This window comes from Paramormyrops kingsleyae, chromosome 23 (genome assembly GCF_048594095.1).
Source record: "Paramormyrops kingsleyae isolate MSU_618 chromosome 23, PKINGS_0.4, whole genome shotgun sequence".
Lineage (NCBI taxonomy): Eukaryota > Metazoa > Chordata > Actinopteri > Osteoglossiformes > Mormyridae > Paramormyrops > Paramormyrops kingsleyae.
This window is the reverse complement of record NC_132819.1, coordinates 6307049-6327096: the sequence shown is the minus strand read 5'-3', so window position 1 is coordinate 6327096 and position 20048 is coordinate 6307049. Positions and strand designations below refer to the sequence as shown.

General features: G+C 49.1%; 1 protein-coding gene across 2 annotated transcripts; it reads right to left on the bottom strand.

Annotated features, from left to right (window-relative positions):
• Nucleotides 1-988: 988 nt before the first annotated feature.
• Nucleotides 989-13373, bottom strand: hpcal4 (hippocalcin like 4). 2 transcript variants are annotated; one of them, XM_023831944.2, is made up of 5 exons: nucleotides 13222-13373; nucleotides 6748-6830; nucleotides 2138-2312; nucleotides 1502-1717; nucleotides 989-1186 (listed from the first exon to the last, which is right to left on the bottom strand). In XM_023831944.2, the coding sequence occupies exons 3-5, from the start codon at nucleotides 2297-2299 to the stop codon at nucleotides 989-991; spliced, it is 576 nt and encodes a 191-aa protein (XP_023687712.1). In that variant the 5' UTR covers nucleotides 2300-2312; nucleotides 6748-6830; nucleotides 13222-13373. The 2 variants fall into 2 exon arrangements, with proteins under 2 accessions (XP_023687712.1, XP_023687711.1); XM_023831943.2 differs by lacking the exon at nucleotides 6748-6830.
• Between the last annotated feature and the right edge of the window lie 6675 nt (nucleotides 13374-20048).

The following is a 20048-nucleotide window of genomic DNA, read 5'->3' as shown; positions in this document are numbered from 1 at the left end:
CTCTCACGTGCTCTCCCCAAAATGAGAATTTATGAATCTGCAGTTCTCCCGGCTTACAAAAATAACACATGATTATTTATTTACTTGGTTATTTTTGTGTGTGTGTGTGTGTGTGTGTGTGTGTGTGTATATATATATATATATATATATATATATATATATATATATATATACACATATACACACAGACATATATATATTCCGATTCAGTAGAACTTGTTCTGAGCTGTCGTTTTCCGCTAGCTGTCGAAGCGCTCCCGCCAGTCGCTCGATGGTGCTTTGACGATCAGTGGATACTGCTCTCCACTCAAGGATTTCAAGAAGGGGAGGGGAAAGTTACTTGACTGACCCAAAAAATGCAAGCGCGCTAGCCAAGAAGCTCGTTCCAAAACATTAGCAGATGTATCGAGCTAGCAGCAGACCTGTGTCACCAGTGTCAGTCCTCTAGGGCTGTTTTGCCAAGTGGACCGTGACTGACTCCTACTGGGGGACGTCAAGGCCGTGAAAGTCCTGAGCAATGAATTTTGCCTCTTCTGCCAAAACAGAGACATGAGAATAGCAAATTTAGGGAATAATTTTGACAGGATTTACACCAGCTGGTCTTGCGGCCAGCTGGAGTCGAGGGATCCAGTAACACAGCTATCAAGGGAGTCTGGAGCTTTCGGAGCTGAGCGTGCCCTCATTTAATAATTAATAGGGTCCGAAAAGCCCCTCGATTAGGGTCAGGTCTGGCGCACCGCTTCTACAGGAACAGGCTGTCCTCGTAGAGGGCTGATCCACAGCTTGACAGCTAGAGGAAAACAGGTTATTTTCCATAGGACTCCCTCTTTGTCACTCTCAATTTTCTGCTCAATACCATCACTATTCTATTACCTTTCCTTCACTTTCCATTCTCTCCACGCCATCCCTCAGCCATGCACCCCCTCGCCTCTTTACAAGCAGCCCCCAGGCTAGCCCCCCCTTCCCGTCCTCCTCCCCCCCCCCACCCCTACTTCTGCATGTCGCACTGCAGCAGGAGCACAATGGAGGGGTCGCTCCTGGCCGCCTCTTTGAACTCCTCCAGTGTGATCTCATCATTGTGGTCCTTGTCCATCTTGCTGAAGATCTTGTCCACGCGCTGCTGAGGGGTCAGGCCATCCTCATTCATGCGCATCATGATCACCGTGCCCACCATCTTGTAGATGGCCTGGGGACGTACAACACAGAGTCAAATCCCTTGACCTCCCATGGTTGAGATGAGGATTCAAGCATGCCTTATAAACAATGCTGGAGTGAAACCCTCTGTTCTCTGAAACTGCTTGGTGATATTCGACAGTCCTCACTAAAAACCGACTGCTTCCTGCACGTTTAAAAAGATCCACTGCACATCTGCAACTGCTCTGTGTCTGAAGAAATTCTGTCTTCCTTTCCCTTAGAAATCCCGTTCCAAGAATCAGGGTGGGAAGAAAGGGTGAATCTTTCCTTCATGCACACGGACGGCGTCAAACACGCAGCAACTCACCTCAATGATCTCCAGCATCTCCATGCGTGTGATCTTCCCATCCCCATCCAGGTCGTACATGTTGAAGGCCCAGTTGAGCTTCTGCTCGAAGCTGCCCCGCGAGGTGATGGACAGCGCGCAGATGAACTCCCGGAAGTCGATGGTGCCGTCCCCGTTCTTGTCGAAGGTGCGGAAGGCGTGCTGGGCAAATTTGGAGGCATCACCGTAGGGGAAGAACTGAAAGAATGAAGAGAAAGCATTTTCAGGTTGAGGTTTTGCATTTTTGGTATAAGGTACATGTTCCTTAAGCTACCTACTGAGCTCCGAACACTTAAGCAACTGATAAACCAAGTGGAAAGTGGATTGCATTCTTCTTGACTGTCAACACATGATCTCAACGATGGTGCCCAGCTTACATTTCACCATTTTTACAGAATCTCGGCAATTCTACTCAATCAACGCATGTTTCTGTGAGAGTCATAGACAATTACACACAATTACCCAGCAAGGCAAACCAGAATCACTGTAATTCCCATTTAAAAATGAAGCCTTCGCAGACCACAGTGGAAAAGCAGCTCGTACTGGCGTCTAATGCCAGGAGCATCAGAAACGAGCTTGTGGTGCGTGCCTACCTGCAGCCACCCCACGCTGCCTCACCTTGACATAGAGCTGCTGGAACTCTTCCAGATTAAGAATGCCGGTGGGACAGTCCTTCAGGAAGCCCTTGTACCACTGCTTCAGTTCGGCCTCATTGAACTCCGTGTTCTTGGTCAGGTCATCCAGGACTTCAGGCGCCAGCTTGCTGTTGTGCTTCCCCATTGTTCCTAGACCACTAGGGGGGGCAGGAGAGACACAGAGCCAGAAAAACATTGGTCAGCATGATAACTGGTACGTTATAACTCAAACAAGGCTCGCAATTAAGACCAGTGTACACATGAAGCATCTTCCAATCTACAGTGCTGTCACTGGGAGATTTCATAGTGTCAGATTGTCCACCGATAGTCATTTTGGAGCATTACAGAATAACAGCCCACAAAGATACCTGTCCACCCTATTCTTGCACCCCTTTGGTGGTTTTTCCATTAGATTATTACACCGATCAGTGGCCTTTGTGCAATTTCGTCTGAAGTAAGTTACACTGCTTATGGCCGCAGTCATTATGGATTTACTGCTAATTTCCCGGAATAGCATGCAGTAACGTGGCAGCGACGTAGAGCTGTAACCTACAGGCAGCTCACTTGCATCCCGGGGAGGGTGTACTGAGTATTTTAAGGTAAAAGAGCAAAGCCCCTCCGCCGTCAGAGATCCTATAGACCTCTGTTAGCCAATAGGAGACTCATAACAAACTGCAGCGCGTCAAATGAATTCCGCTGTCCCATTTCATATCGAAAAATTCACAATAAAAAAAATTCACATTGCTATTTTTAAATGTATATTTATATTCAAGTCTCAATTCGATGGGCATGCAAGTGACCCATAACACACCTTGCACCAAACACAAAAATCAGATATTATCTGGAATATGACCTGTCTCCTCATATAATATTGAGTTACGGCGGTGGCTTGTATTTAGTCTTGCTGTATTTGGGGCTGTAGCCAGATATAAATACGCTGTTGACTTTCTTCCCTGTAGAGACTGACACAGTATAATCAGCAGTGCCTTTTTAAAGGGACTCAAAGGCAAACAATTCCAGAATGTTTGAGCAGTGATCTGTTTTGATTACAGTGTTTAGAGGGTCTTAAAGGGCAATTGTGGGCATTTGAGGGAAACGTTGTTGTCATCTCGTATCGATCCCATAGCGCTCCGATCCTGGAGGGGAACGTTTGCCGATGTCGCATTCTGAATGAGTGACGGTGCACCCTTTTCATCCGCCAGTCTATGCAGATAATTAAAAACTGATGTTTTTCCTTTAAAAAATGAGCACGCTGCCCCCCTCCCACTCTGCAACACAAACACACACAGCTATAAATTCTGTAAGGGCGACCCATGTTCACAGAACAACATGACGTGTGGCTTATAGGTAACGACAAGTGTCCATGGTACTGAATCGGACCGGATCAGACTGGAGCAAACCAGCCAGCTCGGGACACAGTCACCTCCTTACTAATGTTCCCTGTTCTTCCTCTCCTGCCAGCTTCCCGCTATCCCATCATGCCTCACAGACTCCATGCAGTCCCCACATGCACCGCGTCTCACACACGGCTGCACGGCTAGCCTCTTAGCTAGCTATTATCTTCTATGTTTGCTAATTCTTTTTACTTATTTTTAAACATGTAAAAAAAACCAACATTCGGGGATGTGTTTGAATGAATGTTTACGTTCCTGGTCAGAACGGCCACGGCATGTGGGGATGACATCGGCGTGCAAACACACCGCGGTGCCTCAGGAAATCATGGCACCGTGCGTCTGAGGCTGTAGCCAGGACCCCAGCCTGCCTTACAGCTTTCTGGGGCGGCAGGCAGGTGTGGCAGCATGATGTCAGCACTCCCGGCGCCCCCCCCACGGCCACTCCTGAGAGTTACGGCAAGAACTGAGCGCCACGGAAAAGTCACGAGCAGAGAGTCTGGTGCCATTAGCTGCGACAGGCCTGCAGAAACACAAAGGGCGGGTACTACGAGCACCAGCGTGCGATACACTGGGCGTCCTCCAGGGGCTCTGCTAACTCCTCAGCTCATAGGGAAAGTGGCCCCTGGGAACTGGCGCAAACAGGAAGTGACTAAAGGGTGTGTCACAGGAAGCGAATAAAGGGTGTGTCACAGGAAGCGACTAAAGGATTTGTCACAGGAAGTGACTAAAGGGTGTGTCACAGGAAGTGACTAAAGGGTGTGTCACAGGAAGTGAATAAAGGGTGTGTCACAGGAAGTGAATAAAGGATGTGTCACAGGAAGTGACTAAAGGGTGTGTCACAGGAAGCGAATAAAGGGTGTGTCACAGGAAGTGAATAAAGGGTGTGTCACAGGAAGTGAATAAAGGGTGTGTCACAGGAAGTGAATAAAGGGTGTGTGTCACCTCCAAAAATGTTACACCTTCCGAAAATGTAACTTCTGCTACTCCGCATGCGCACACTTATGACTTCTGTGAGGAGGTGTGCTATTTTTACAGCATCGTGTCACATTTCATCGCCTGAGAACGTCGACAGCAAGAGGAAAGAGAAGATTAATAACCGGATAATGACAGACTTTTGACTTTTACTGCACTTTAAAAGATTTTATTTCGTACAGGGCATTAATGCCCAATATGCCTCAGAAAGAGCGACATAAATTCGGTAGTGACAACTATACGTAATAAAGAAGTGCCGGAAAATGTGGTTTCGTGGACGCATGCGTGATGAATATGCGCATATGCAGTAGCGGAAGTTATATTTTCGGTAGGTGTAACATTTTTGGTAGTGACAGTGTGTCAGAAAGGCAAGAGGATCTGGCTGCAGAACTTCGGGCGATCTCCACTGGGGGAAATCCACTCACATGATCTCCACACCTGGCCTGGACATGGACACTATGCAAGCTTCAGGAACAGAGGCAGTACCTCCACTAGGAGTCACATGACCTCCACGACAGTGCTGGATATGACATTAGTGCAACATCGTTATGTATTTACTATGGATATGACATTAGTGCAACATCGTTATGTATTTACTATGGATATGACATTAGTGCAACATCGTTATGTATTTACTATGGATATGACATTAGTGCAACATCGTTATGTATTTACTATGGATATGACATTAGTGCAACATATATGTATTTACTATTTCAATGATATTAGTGCAACATCGTTAATGGACGTTAGTAGTCTCATTTAAATGTACGGGAATGGATGTTAATAGTCTATTTTAAATTTGCTATTTTGATGTGAAATTCTCATCTTTATGTAGCTTAGGATATTATGAGTAATATCCTGTTGATAAATACACTCTCTATCCACATGTTCATGTCCGGGCCAGATGTGGAGGTCATGTGATTTCCGGGCCCACAGTGGAAAGCCCTCCTAGTGGAGGTCGCCCAGTGTTCTGCAGCTAGACCCTTCCCCAGAAAGGTCACCACATGGATGTGAGACAAACTCTGAGCTTGCTGTGAGGGTGGGCAGAGTAGATCCTCGCCTGACCTCTTCCCAATCCACCTCACGCAATGAAGTACCGCAATTTTTTGCCATATCCTCACAAATCCTCCGAATAGACCGGCTATCCGGATGGACCCCCGCTGAAGGCAGACTTCAGGGTACCTGCTATCGTCATAGTGTGCATCTTGGTAAATAAATGACTAGATGGCCAAATAAACAAACACCGTGATGGAAAATCAATCTTCAGTGTTTGTGTTCAAAACGAACTGACATCTGCAAACTCCTTCCATTAAATGGATCTAATCGATGGTGTGATTACTGGGGGGAACTAAAACCAGCTTTTCAGTTGGGGCCCCCATATTGTTAGGCTGCCCCCACAAAGAATGCTGTCCTGGAAAGGATCTCCAGTTAACAGGAGAGCTGGCTGCCGGTGTAAAGAAATCACTGGCAGATATAGATAAGAGGTGTTAGTGGAGCTTAGCAACCAATAATCAGCCTCCGTGTCCTGATCTTTTTTTCTGATTGGTTAATTCTTCATCCCCATTCACTTCTCATAAAGGAAAAAGCAAAAACTTTGAGAGATGCATTTATGTGTGAGCTTCTGAGAAAATCATAGCTAGACCATGCAATGTCCTCTAAACTTCTAAAAGTGTTTTGTTTTCATGATGATGTGTACTAACCTTCTAGAGCCATAACATAATCATGACACAATAGCAATAACAAGTATTTGCTACCCTATTAGCTCTTAGCATGTTGCACATTTGCCAAGGGATTCTGATGTGGAATTTTTGAGACATCCTGCAGTCTGTGTCCCCTCTGCCCCGCGACGTATCGATTGGCCTTAATCCCCATGTGACTCGGCCGGCAGGGGGTGGGGCCAGGCCACGATTAGCCCGCTGATCTTTCTTTTTCGGCAGGGGCAGGGACATCAAGGCAAAATTAGCGCCGCTCCAACGGACATGGTGAATGGCCATCGAAGGGGGCCGTGTGAGTCATTGCTGCCCCTTTACGTCTTTATGTCACCTCTGCGGGGTTGAGTCAGTGGAGTTAATGGTGAGTGTTCACCTTCAAGGTTAAGGTGAATAAAGACAAAGCAGTAAGTGAATACGTCCCAAATGAGACCGCGATGGGATGTGCGATACGGAGCACTACAACTCGTTCAAATGGCAAGTAAAGCATAATTTCATTTTTCATTTTTCCATACTTTGCGCCGTCTTCTCTGCTGGATCTCTCGCTACTGGTGTCATCGAATGTGGGATTTCAGAAGCCTTCTTTGGAAGCTGCAAGCTGGAAGGACAAGATGCTTTGGGTTTTTGTCACAACACAACAACAACTTCCAGTTCACAGGAATTCCAGCATTGTATGAACCATAAACCAGTTTACTTGACCTGTCGTTTTCCAATGGCATAGATGCAGGCCATCACTTACACAGAAATCACGAGGAAAAACAAGCCTTTGCGGCAGAAAGACTTTTATTCTGCTTCAATAGTTTCTCATATCTGTGCAGGGGTGACTGTCCCACCATCACCTGCCTCACACACCATGACAAAGTTTCATTACATATCTATGCCAGCTTTCAACGGGGCATTCTTATTTTTAAAGAATGCTCAGCGGTTGGCACAAAGTTAGCTCATCAGAAATAATTAGTTGTTGACGACAGTTGCTTGACAGCAGAGTCTAGCCCCCTGAAACAGCGTTGTGTTGATCGATATCCTCCATCTGTCAATAGTCAGTGCTTTTGTAGCCCATCGGCTAGAGGTGATTATATGCAATATCGCCACGGGCAACCACAGGCTCACAGCTATGATGAGGAGAGGACGAGGTTCTACATCCTTTATCAGTGTGTTGGGTCTGAGTCAGCAGGAAGTCACAGGCACTGGCCTACATGTCACTGGGACTGTCACTGTGTCACTGTTCCTCTTCCTTCAAGCCGTCTGTTTTCATGGGCGAGGGTCATCCCATCCTATCATGACCCCATGTGTAACCTCCATGCCTCGTGGTTCCATTCACTATTGCAGGCGACGGGATTCTCACAGGCTCGGGGAGCGGAGGGGTGGGGTTGCAAGCGCTCGATTCCTGATCTCAAACGCACGCACCCTGGCCCTCTTGTGATGGAAAACGGTGCCACAGTAACGGTGTGTTTCACCCAGAGACTGGGGTGGGGAGGGGGGGGGGGAGAGCTTTCATTCAGATGCTCCTGCCTAATCGGTTCCCACGGCAACGGGCGCCATGGCCGCCACGGCCCTCGTCCCAGGGAGCAAACGTAACCTTGGCCACCGACTGCTAACAGAAAGCAGTAGCCTTAGGCGATACAGTACATATTACCATAAATCAGCATTCTGGGAAATATACATCAAATGTTTTGAATCCCAAAACATAATTTTATTATACATGCCCAGGACTGATTTTTCGGCAAGACTGACACTGGAACATGACTCGCTTAGTCTAGTACACGCAAATAAAGAATCTGCTCTATCAAGTTATTTAAGCAGGAGAGAGTTGCGAATGCTTCTGATTTTGACCCATGTGAACAGGAGGCCAAGCATGTGTCTCGGACATTAAGGGGAAGACGCGCTTCAAAGGGCCTCAGAAGTGATTATGTGCGGAGGTCGCCTAGCCCTTTAGCCGCACCGGTTTCTGAGGCCTACAGCTCGCAAGTAAAGAGAACAAGACCCACAGTGCAGACTGAGCTCACCACAACCTGCCTATCACAATATCCTGGCTGAAACCAGCATCTCATAATCTGTCCATCGAACTTCCAAAAGGGCTTCATCAGTGCTGTGTCACTGTGAGCATGGAGCCTATAGGCGGAGGTGACACCCAAAGGACGGGACCAATGTCCTTTGTGAGTCACATGCCCGCACACACAATCACAGACCACGAGCATGTTAAAGACATAGATTCTGTCTGATTTTGATGGCTGAGTGGGGAGGTGTACAACCCAATGGGTTAGGATGCTATGCTTGTAATCAGAAGGCCGCTAGATCAAATCCCATGGGCGGGAGAGTGATTTCACCGTCGGGGCCCTAAGCGGTGCAATTAACCCCCAGTAGCAGAAGGGACTGTCTCCACCCTGCCGTCTCAGAAAGTACGTTGCTTTGGAGAAGCTGTCTGCGAAGTAAGATGTAGCATAAAGCGCACGCGTTGGTGTCCTGGCCTGTTCGCCAGCAGGGGCACCGCGCCTCCCCGCTTCCGCCCCCAGCTCACCTTCGCCATCCACACACTCTGCTCCTTGGCCGGCCAAGTGCGGCTCCTGCGGCGGCCCCAGCGCTGCCAGCCGGTCGTTAGCATTGCCAGATGGCTACTTATCTGTCCGGCCTTACAGGTGAGCAGAATTCACGCCCACGCCCCTGTTATTCCTGCACCCTCCCACCCTCTCAGAGCCCCCAAGCGCGTAACTGTGGGACAGCTATCAATGAACATTGCCTTATTCGGTCTTTCCATGCCATCCTATGAACAATAATGCGTAACCAGGTACTGGTCGCTATTATCATTACACTGCCCTAAATTTACCATTACAATTAGGGGGCATTAACTTAAAAATCACTTATGATTGTTACTCTTGCTAGTGGGGACACAGTGGCTCAGTGAGTAGCATGTCATATACCCGTGTGTCCTGTGGGCACCCCGCTATGCCCCCCCAGACCAGAAACACGCAGTTAGGTCTCTAAGCTGTCACTCTGCCTATAAACTGCCCGTGGTACGTGTGCCATGCTACGGACTGGCATCCCGAGCAAGATGCCACCGCCTTGTACCCTCTGCTTCCTGGAAAAGGCTAACCACTTGTGTTAGCTGGATGGATGGATGGAATGATTTACTGCAACTCCTTAATATAAAATTGAATCTTAACTTTCTTACACAGCTTCATCATCCATCCATCCATCCTCCAAGCACAGTTGTGGGTGGGGCCAGGAGCCCAGCACAGGAAGCCCAGAGCACAAGGCACCTCGGATGCGATGCCAGTGCATATAACACTGCTTACAGTTTTCCATAATTTTAGACATTTTAGCCACCGATGTCAAGCAAAGGCTACTGCCAGCACTCAAGTGAAATGCTGCCCATTGGTGGATGGAGAAGTGAGTGAAAGGATGTCAGAGAAACGCCCAACAGGAAGTCTGGGTTTGCCGTGGTGCCGCGGCGATGCCAGGTGAGCACAGGGACCTGGGACATAGCAACAGGACCCGAGCGAGTTCCCCTGTGCCCCACAGAGCGCTCTGCCTGGCACGCGATCGGTCATGCCACGGCAGTGACATAACGCCCTGCCCACCGCATAATCTCAGGTTAATGAAAACATGCCCCCCCCCCACCTCGGCCTGGCTGTGTGCCGCTCAGATCAACATCCATCAGTTATCCTGGCAAGCCCCCCCGCCCCGCCCCCCCCCACACCGGCACTGAGAATGTGATTTTCTTACCGACAGCTTTGAACAACAACGTGGACACTGTGCCTCCGTGTCTGAGATTCTCTGGGGTCATGTGGTCCATCTCCCCCCCCCCCCCAACCCCCCACCCCGGTCAACATGATGTCTACAATCACTGCCAGTGGGGGAGAATGCATGTAAGGTGGGTAAAAGCAGAGGAAGGACCAGGGAGACAGGAAAGCAGCATGGGGGGGGGTGTCAGCCACGCCCCAGACCCTTCACCTTCCTGGACTGGGGGGCCAAGCAGAACCGGCCCGGCCCCAGATCTCCTGGCTGGCCGCCTGCTTCTGTCTATTTCAGGACCCTCTTTGTTTTGGTTTTTCCTCCAGGAAAAAGCCTGTAAACTGATTCCACTGCAGCAGCCGGCGCCCTTTATCACCCCACCTCCTTCGGAGCTCCCTCGACGTGATGCCGCTGCGGAGAAGGCAGCGTTCGCTGTAACCTGGCGCCTCCGTGACTGTGGACTTACGCCGTGTGCGCCGCCGTAGGGAGTCACCGTGAGGCGCTGTCCTGGGCGGGGCCATCCGCTCTGAAGGCTGGGCTCTGACTCACCACAGCGTGCGTTTCTTTAACACTGCGTTATTTAATCTTAAGATTCTAAATGCCAACAGTAAGAAGCCACCCCCTACCCCTACTCCCAGCACCACGGATTTAGAGAGATTTACGTTTTTTTCCCTTACCATCAATTTTCCCCTTATCAATTTTGCACCACCAACTCAGTCGCTGAGACTCTATTCTAAGACCATGCCCATTAATAATGTCCTCGAGTCAGTGTAGTGAGTCACAGTATGACAGCACCAGCCATAAACAGAAGGATCACAATTACGGGCATCCGAAGGCATCGGTTACCGTGGAAACACCCGCTAATCACTCACCCGCGACTGGATTCCATCTACGTTCTGTTGTTATTGTTGTTGCTCTTCGTGTTTTATACCCAAAAGCCCAAAATGCTAAAACAGACTAAATAACACAAACACATGGGGAGTTATTGCATATTTTGAACTTGCCAAATGAAGAAAATGACAACAAAACCTGTAAATTGGGTTATCTCAGGTGTTTTGGAAATCTGCAAATTGGTTCCTTCTTCTAATACACGGCAAGGAAAAAATGCTGTCAGTGATCCATAAGGCCATGAAACACTCACTGAGCGAGGGTCCCCAACTCAGAGAGAACACCACCCTGACCTCATACCTCTCCAATATCCTGGGATCGATGGTAACCTGATGACCCAGCCCGCCGGTATCTGCAAGGAGCAGTTTGCCTCCATTCTCCATCCTTTGGCGAGATCTGATGAATTCAGCCCCTAACTGGATCTGACAGCATCTCCTATTATTGTAGCGTTGATTCATTACAAATTGCAGTAAGACTCAGGTAGTCTTTTAAAGGTGGCTCACAGAAGGCCGTAGCTTACAAAAAGGCATCATCGCAGAGCCACGTAGAGGAAGAAAACAGCAAAACAGTCGCCCCATTGTCTACACATGGTTGTGTTGTTCCAGGTGGGGTCCTCAAGCTCCGTGACTCTCTCTCCAAGTGTCTTTGAACCTCTACAGAGTCCTTGGTTCTTCTGGTGCCTCCAAGTTGCCGAGAGTGGCAAGGTAACAGCTCCGGGGCATTCCAGTGACGGCACTCCGTCACTGCCACCGCCCACTTGTGAGAAATCGCATCAGCTTGCGTAAGATCATGGCAAAGCGTTATTTAGTGGGAAGTGCAGGGGCTTAAAGTTAACAGACGGGTTCGAGTTTTTTTTTTTTTTGCTTTTTTGTTTGTTACTTTGGCCTGTAGAAAAGTTTAAGAAACTGTCCCTCCAGAAAGTAAGACAGAAAGATGTGAAGACCTATGACAGGGAAACAGCAGGGTAACACATCTGGATCCATTTGGATCTGTGTGATCTTAATTGATCAGCATGGCCGCGATACACACTGATTTCCAGTGAAGAGTGAAATGGTGATGCAGTGAAGCGACACAAAGGCACTCCTTGGGGTACCGAAGACTTAATTCATGCGAGGAAAAAAACCTCAGAGATGCTGTGACGTGCATTGAAGCTTTTGTCAGAATACATAAATGAATGTTAATCGGCAGAATATTCCAGAAGACTCTTCAGTGCATTTTGCTAATACACTGGATTTTGGTGCAGGATTATTTCATGTCGATTTGTCTGGAATATTGTCTCTCTGCTTTTGGGTAACCAAATGTCCTTTGCTCAGTGTTGATAAAGTCTCTCCCAGCGTCCTCATATGTTCACATATAAAAGGACAACACACATCCTGATGCTGGGGTCCAGTTACTCACTGGGGAAGTGTAAGTTGCATATATAAGGGTATGACTGCAGACACTGTCCCCATGAATGCAACATACACCTCCCTCCCATGCACCCAAAAACGCACGCGCGCACGCACACACACACACACAGCGATCAAAGACCATTAGCGTTACATTTCAATTCATTAACAAACCGCTAGAGGAGAAGTTCCATCCGCAAGCCACCGAACCATTATGGAGACGCACGACTCGCCGCTAGTACCCCGCAGGACTGATCACACCTGCCGACGCGCAATACAGAGAAGCGCGCGGGGAGCGCTCAACCTGTCAGCCTGGACATGAGACACGATACTGGCATAATCCCCACAACGACCATTCTGTCGTGAGCCTTACAGAAACGGCATTTCAGACACATGGGTACTCTGCTGTGGTCTCCCGCTGGCGGGCGCCGCTCTCCACCATCCGCTTGCTTATGCCAGTCACAGGGCTGAGCAATGCTTGCATCCCTCCGGCTGCTGCGCGCTAAGAGCGCATCCCGGTCTGAGCACTGGCGGCGTGGCCGTGCGTCCCTTCCAGTCCCGTCTACACGTGTGTGTCCTTTGACAAACATACATGATGCCACAGCGGCACGCGAGCGAGCGGCCGGCGCAGCGCGCGCCGACAGCATTACACCTGAGTACGCGGGGACACCTGTGCGCGCGCTTTCGAAAGCCATTCCCGAAAAAGAAGCGCGACGCGGCTGTTAATTTCCCCACTACAAATGTCCCACTCTATTCAGATGCAAGAAAAAACAGAAACGATTCTGTCGTTGTTATGCGTCTCATACAAGTAACATATTTGCTATATATAAGCAAATTCTGTCACAATTGTATTACGTTATGCTCAAACAGAGAAAATCCACAAAGTTCTATCTTATGAAATATTAATAATTACAGTATTACAAGTGTTGATGTAATGTAATAACAGTTGCGAACAGTGCAAATAGCAATACTGCCACTTACCCGGATAGTTTAAGGAAAGTGCCTTCTGCCTGGTATGGCAAGTTTCTCCTTTACGGAGGCCCGCGGATCTTTCCTGACAGCGTCGCACCAGCAGCACTCGGACAGGCGGAGAGTACCCGATTAGCCTTTTCTTCCAGTCACCTGAAAATGAATGGACCGCTCGCGTCTCCCCTGCCAACACATTTGCGTAAGAACCGCCCTCCGCGGCCTCTGATTGGATGCGACAGTGACATGTTTGCATTTCGCCAACTCCCTGTCTTGTAATTCGACGCCTGTCCCTGTCAGTCAAAGAGCATCTCCGAGCGCCGTATAATACCGTGTCTCGCCTGTTTCTTACCGATTCCGCTGGTATGCAAATAGAGGGGTGTTGTCATTTATACTGCTATGCATATGTCGACACTGGTAACATTTAAATCAATGCTCGTTCTTATTTATTTAATAAACTCCCTAGAAATGTATTAAATATTAATGCATAAACAAATCTGGCCAAAACAGCCGTGCGTGTGGGGGGTGCTGTGCAGCTCAGTGGGTTAGAGATGTGTGCTTGTATCTGGAAAGTAGTGGGATCTAATCCTCTTGATGATAGAACAACCATTTCACTGTTGGGCCCTTGTGCAAGACCCTTAACCGCAATTGCCTACCCTACTCGATAATCCTTATTTGTATGTTGCTTTGGACAAAATTGCCTGCTAAATAAATGTAATTCCAAACAGAATGCCTCAACAATGTTTGAGTAAATAATATTGCATTAAAGTCTTTCCTTTGGCAGAGTGATACCAGTGTCATTAGTTCTGTCATGTATCAGGTTGTCGATCAGACACTTGGGAATTGAGTTTAACTCTTAATCAATTGATCAATCGATCAATCAGTTCTTGTTGTCATTGTACACATCAGAGCAACAAAATTGAGTTGGCAACTTCCTGAGCGGCGTAAATAAAAGCATAAGACAAGACTAAACATACGTAATATGGATATAAACAATATGTACGAAATAGTCAACAAATATGTAAGGGAAATTTGGAAGGGCAGAAGTACAGATCCTTGTGCTTTATCTGTAGCTGTGTCACCAGCCAGCCTCCAGAAGGTGACATCACCGTGGAGCCAAATAGGGAATGTGACATTCCTGGTATTTTATATCTCGCCAAAAACCTCACTTCACAATTCTTGGTCTGCTGTTGATAGAGCATGAGAGCCTGAGAGTAACGATGGGCGCTCTCCACAACAAATCTCTATAATTTGACACTGCGCAAGGTTTTATTACGAAAACTCAGGCCATCCCTGCTGTTTGCTGCCAGAGAGTTTTAAAATATCACAACATGGTGAGCTCTGGCTCACAATTGGATGGCGTCCAGGCTTCACATTGGAAGAGTCTCAGAAGTTCTTATAAGTTCATCTTTAACGTCGGTCCAGCCAACACGGCATTGATTTTTTTTGGCAGCATAATGCTTGTGTTCGTGTCCTGTTACAGTCTTCCTGGATGTCACTGATATTCCAGACCGTCATTTACCACTGTGATCACCAAGCAGGTTCACCAGGAGTGTCGTTGGAGCTCTCATGATGTGCTGAAGCCTGCTGTTGGGGTGGTGGCCAAGAAGCAGCTTTAGCGTTAATGTCCAGGTGGGGAAGAACCTTTGTGTGCCTGGCCGACGTCCTTAATGCAGATGATCCAAGTTTACATCCAGCTGCATACAGGTGGAGGTGGGTCAGATCCTCAAAAGCCTTCAGCTTGGTCGTGCTCTGACATCAGTGGCAGCCAACAGCTCATCCTGTAAATGAACCCCCCTCCCCCCGCCCTCCTCCCCAAGCCTGTTGCCACCTCGCCCTGCTCCAGTCCTGGAATTAGTCCCGTCCTGTCTGTCGTCCCACTCTGTGGCAGTTCTCTAAGCTCCAGTTCCTGAAAATATGCAGAGGAGTGTACTGCACGATTTAATTTTTCCTTCCTCTCACTCTATAAATATAATTTGAAAGTGAATCATGGTAGGTATGCATAACACTTTCTGATATTATTTGTCTGTCATGCTGTCTTCTGACTTATAACAAGTTGTTCCGGAATATTCTCAGTAGTGCAGGCTAACTTTCGCACAGTCACGCTAAATGGGGTTCGGCGGCAGATCTGAACATCACGGCATGCACTCCTGCCGCCCCCGCTCCATCACCCTGCCTCATGAGTCTGAATCCTCCCCTCCCCCCAACCCAAACAGGAAGTGGCTCATTTCACAGCATCACCTCTGTGCCACCCAGCAGCTGGAGGTAGGTGGATGTAGTATGACCCCCAACCACGTCTTGCTGTCTCTCCCTGCAGTGAAAGACACTGGTGAATTCCCCCCCCCCCCCCCAAAGTAGGATGGAGCCACAGCAGGTACTCTGGTCGATGAGAAGCAGTAAATGCATTACGGATTGCTTCTGTCAAAGGTGGGGCCCAATCCAATACCAGCACAACAAACTAATTCCAGCGATTCACTCACCAGCCTGAAGACTGACATCTGATGACATTCCACAAGTCTTGTTTTTCTTTGACTCATCTTTTCATGCCCCTCCCCCACCTGGCGCCGCACCCCTGTGATTCGCCGATTGATTGGGCTGCGAGCCAATCCGCTGCCACTGTCAGGTTTCTCCCCACAGTGTACACCTGTTCCCGAATGTTAACAACCAGAAAATGCCCCCTTCCTACTGTGCCTTTGTATGCTGATGCTGCCTGTAATTCAGGGCTAAACGAAACCGGCGTATACAGAGCGAAATGTCTGATATCGCTTCAGTTTTGACAGCATCATCATTTGATCTTCTATTGATACGATCAGTTTGATTAAACCACCTTTGAAGTGCTTTTATCTGGATTCGATGCCACCAGCAGTGACGGTTTAAATGTACCAACAAGCTGCATTTGCTCGTTCTCAAAATGGTTTCTCATCTACGACCATGACGGGCGTCGAGCCTCCGGTTGCCACCCAGTCGCGGCAGAAGGGGGCGTTTTCATGGATTAGACGACCTTTCCATCCGCCTTAAAGGGCACCCCTCTCCCCTCCCTGTGCCTTGCCATCTCCGTCCCCTCCCTCTCGCCGCCTGAGCCTCTTGTAGGGAAAACAAATTAATTAGCATCTAGAGACGGGAAACTGTTCTGCTGGCTAATTACGAGTGGCAATAATTAAGCGGGAAGGAGCCGCGTGCCGGCAAGCGGGGGAGCGAGGAGGGCTCGCGTTGGAGGGGAGGCGGAGGCGTGGGAGCCGGTGCGGGGCGGGGCTTCCTGTTACTCCCGAACCCGGCACTCTGCTATATCCATGACCTTTACAGCTCAGAGCCCCGCTTTTGTTCTCTGTGGCTGATTCATAGGACCTAGTGGGGGCAGGGGAGCAGGAGGGGCGTGAGCGAAGAGCAAGCTTGTGGGGGGGGGGGGCTTGCGGAGCTACAGAGATTTCCTGTCCTGTCTGTCCATGTGGCGACACATCTCTTAGCTAAAAAAAATATATATGTTAGCACAGATGCTAATGCTAATGTCATCGGCTTAGAAGGCTTACTGTCACTTACATTTTCACCTATTACAGATAACACATGATGGAACTTTCCTGGGGGGGGGGGGGGGGTTGCCACTCCCAGCATAACAGTTCCTCCTTAAACAAACAAATAACAAGAAAGTGTACCACTCATTTCATTTTTATTTCATTTCATTTAGGTTCTGCAGGTGAGGAAGGCACATGCTTGCACACACCGAATGTGTGTAACTTGATACACAGCTCAATGTTTCGGTAGAGCAATTATAGATAAGATTGCTGGCAGGATAGCGCGGTGATCGGCATGATCAGAGGCCTGCTTGCCTGCCTTGACGGCAGTGCTTCAGTCTGACAGAGTAGATGTTCTACATAATCCAGGCTATTGATCCAATCATCGCTATCGACCCTCTCGCAGTGACACGGCCTGGAGCTCCTGACCAGAATCACAGCTCCCTCATCTTAGCTATGATCAGGGGACTTGTACGATCAGTCGTACTTCCGATTGGTACATTTATAAACCAAGTACCCGTATGCTTGATGTTAGCAATTTTTTTCCTTTTATGATTCCCTTACTGGGGGCAGCAATGTGGCGAATGATTAACACTGTTGCCTCACATCTGAATACCAGGGTTGGAGTCTTTCTTCCAGATTCTCCAGTATCCCCCCGAACCCCCCATCTGCTAAAATCATGCTAAGGTGAATTGGACTTAATAAGTTGTCCATAGGTATGAATGGTGACTGTGCCCTGCGATGAGTTGGCGCCTCATCCTGGGCTATTCCCTGCCCTGCGATGAGTTGGCGCCCCATCCTGGGCTATTCCCTGCCCTGCGATGAGTTGGCGTCCCATCCTGGGCTATTCCCTGCCCTGCGATGAGTTGGCGCCCCATCCTGGGCTATTCCCTGCCCTGCGATGAGTTGGCGCCCCATCCTGGGCTATTCCCTGCCCTGCGATGAGTTGGCGTCCCATCCTGGGCTATTCCCTGCCCTGCGATGAGTTGGCGCCCCATCCTGGGCTATTCCCTGCCCTGCGATGAGTTGGCGCCCCATCCTGGGCTATTCCCTGCCCTGCGATGAGTTGGCGCCCCATCCTGGGCTATTCCCTGCCCTGCGATGAGTTGGCGCCCCATCCTGGGCTATTCCCTGCCCTGCGATGAGTTGGCGTCCCATCCTGGGCTATTCCCTGCCCTGCGATGAGTTGGCGCCCCATCCTGGGCTATTCCCTGCCCTGCGATGAGTTGGCGCCCCATCCTGGGCTATTCCCTGCCCTGCGATGAGTTGGCGCCCCATCCTGGGCTATTCCCTGCCCTGCGATGAGTTGGCGCCCCATCCTGGGCTATTCCCTGCCCTGCGATGAGTTGGCGCCCCATCCTGGGCTATTCCCTGCCCTGCGATGAGTTGGAGCCCCATCCTGGGCTATTCCCTGCCCTGCGATGAGTTGGCGCCCCATCCTGGGCTATTCCCTGCCCTGCGATGAGTTGGCGTCCCATCCTGGGCTATTCCCTGCCCTGCGATGAGTTGGCGCCCCATCCTGGGCTATTCCCTGCCCTGCGATGAGTTGGCGTCCCATCCTGGGCTATTCCCTGCCCTGCGATGAGTTGGCGCCCCATCCTGGGCTATTCCCTGCCCTGCGATGAGTTGGCGTCCCATCCTGGGTTATTCCCTGCCCTGCACCCGGTGCTTCTGGGACAGGCCCTGGACCCCCATGACCCTGCATGGCACTACACGGGATGGACAATGGCTGGATGGCTTCCTTTAGCAAAATGTATGCATCATAACAACTTTCAAGTAAAAATGTTGGACGTTAAATACAAATTCCTATACACCTAGAGATTTGTTCATCGTCATTCCTGTAATGGTGGGCCCCCCAGCTACAGGGTCTGAGTGTCCCCCCTCTGTGGGGGGAGATCTTAAGCCACACTGCCCTGCACATCGTCTGCAGAGAGGGCCGTCTGTGCTCGGTCCGGCCCATGCGGTCCACCCCTGTGCAGGTTTCGTGGGCCTTCGCTCGGCATGGAAGGAACGGCACACAGATTAATTGCTTTCTGTAATGAATTAGGGACATCAGGGTTGGGTGATTACAGCGCTCGCCTCGTCGCTGAAGAATATCCGGTGAATTTCCACAGGGCCCCATCTGAGCCGACCACCACATTAATATATAAATATCATATTTCTGCCTTTCCCCTTCATTTTCACTCCGTCGAAAATGGATAATTAAGCCCATAATAGGTCTCACTCTCAGTGCCTAAAACCATAGGTACTGGGGGGGGGGGGGGGGTTAAGGGTGCAGACCACCCTACCACGTGTGTGTTTTCAGACACCCACACCCAAGCTGACAGACTTCATCGAGTTTCGAGACACTCTGGGAAGGAACCGCAATTCACTCAGTTCTATTTTTTTTTTTATTTTATTTTTATTTGCCCGACACTTTTGCCGCAAGTGACATGCGAGTCACGTAAATAGCACGTTACAAACATGCGTGCTGTCAAGGCATCAATGCAGCACAAGAGCGGCTGGAGATGAACGGCCAGGGACGAGTGCCGGTGTTGCAGTGGAAGCTTCGCCACCGATGGAGCTAATAAATCTCAATGAGCAGAAAAGTGCAACATTAAGAACATTCCGAGAACATAGAGCAGGATCAGGCCAGTAGATGAATTATTGCACCTACAGGATGTTTCTGAATACCCATTCTATGTCCTCTTCCATTGCCGAACACCAATTCCAATACTCAAGAACAGAAGTACAGAGATGGTAAAAGCTCCCGGATGTGGTTGTCACCCCTCCCGCAATATCAAGGAAGCAACGATTGCATCCTTGTCAAACGAGAACAATCCCATGATTCACTGGGCTCCAAGTTCATTGTTGGGAGGCAAGTTAGCAAGACTGTTCTTGACAAGAGCACAAATACGACTTTTGTGTTCTTGGTATTTGCCCGGATGATGACAGACGCCACCGTTGAGTAATGAGGAGCTGAACCGTCCCACCCAACCTGATTTGCGGTGATTGTTGGGTTTCTGGTCACAGACAGCTGCAGAGATGCAGTGGGGATGCGATGGTGAAATAAACAAATGTTTTCCTATTTCCCAGCCTCATCTTCCCTCCTCTTCCTCTCAGATCAAGCCAATCATGATCAGAGAGCACTGAAAACGTTGACTGTGTAGGGGGGGTATTGTCCTGAGGGGGTCAGCTGACCCTCAAGAGCTGGAGTCAAGGGTAATAGTGGAAAAATCGGAGGTCCAAGTCCTTTTTTATGAAATTTGCCAAATCATGAGGCTTTTTTCAAGTCCAGCAAACCGTTCCCAAAAAAAAAAACGGAATTGCGTATAAGACAGACTGGGTCCTTTA

Excerpts from the sequence above, each read along its gene's own strand:
- hpcal4 (XM_023831944.2), bottom strand. The coding sequence starts at position 2,299 with ATGGGGAAGCACAACAGCAAGCTGGCGCCTGAAGTCCTGGATGACCTG. Across the intron at positions 1,718-2,137 it reads TCCAGCAGCTCTATGTCAAG|TTCTTCCCCTACGGTGATGC; the intron begins GTGAGGCAGCGT and ends TCATTCTTTCAG. Across the intron at positions 1,187-1,501 it reads AGATGCTGGAGATCATTGAG|GCCATCTACAAGATGGTGGG; the intron begins GTGAGTTGCTGC and ends GTACGTCCCCAG.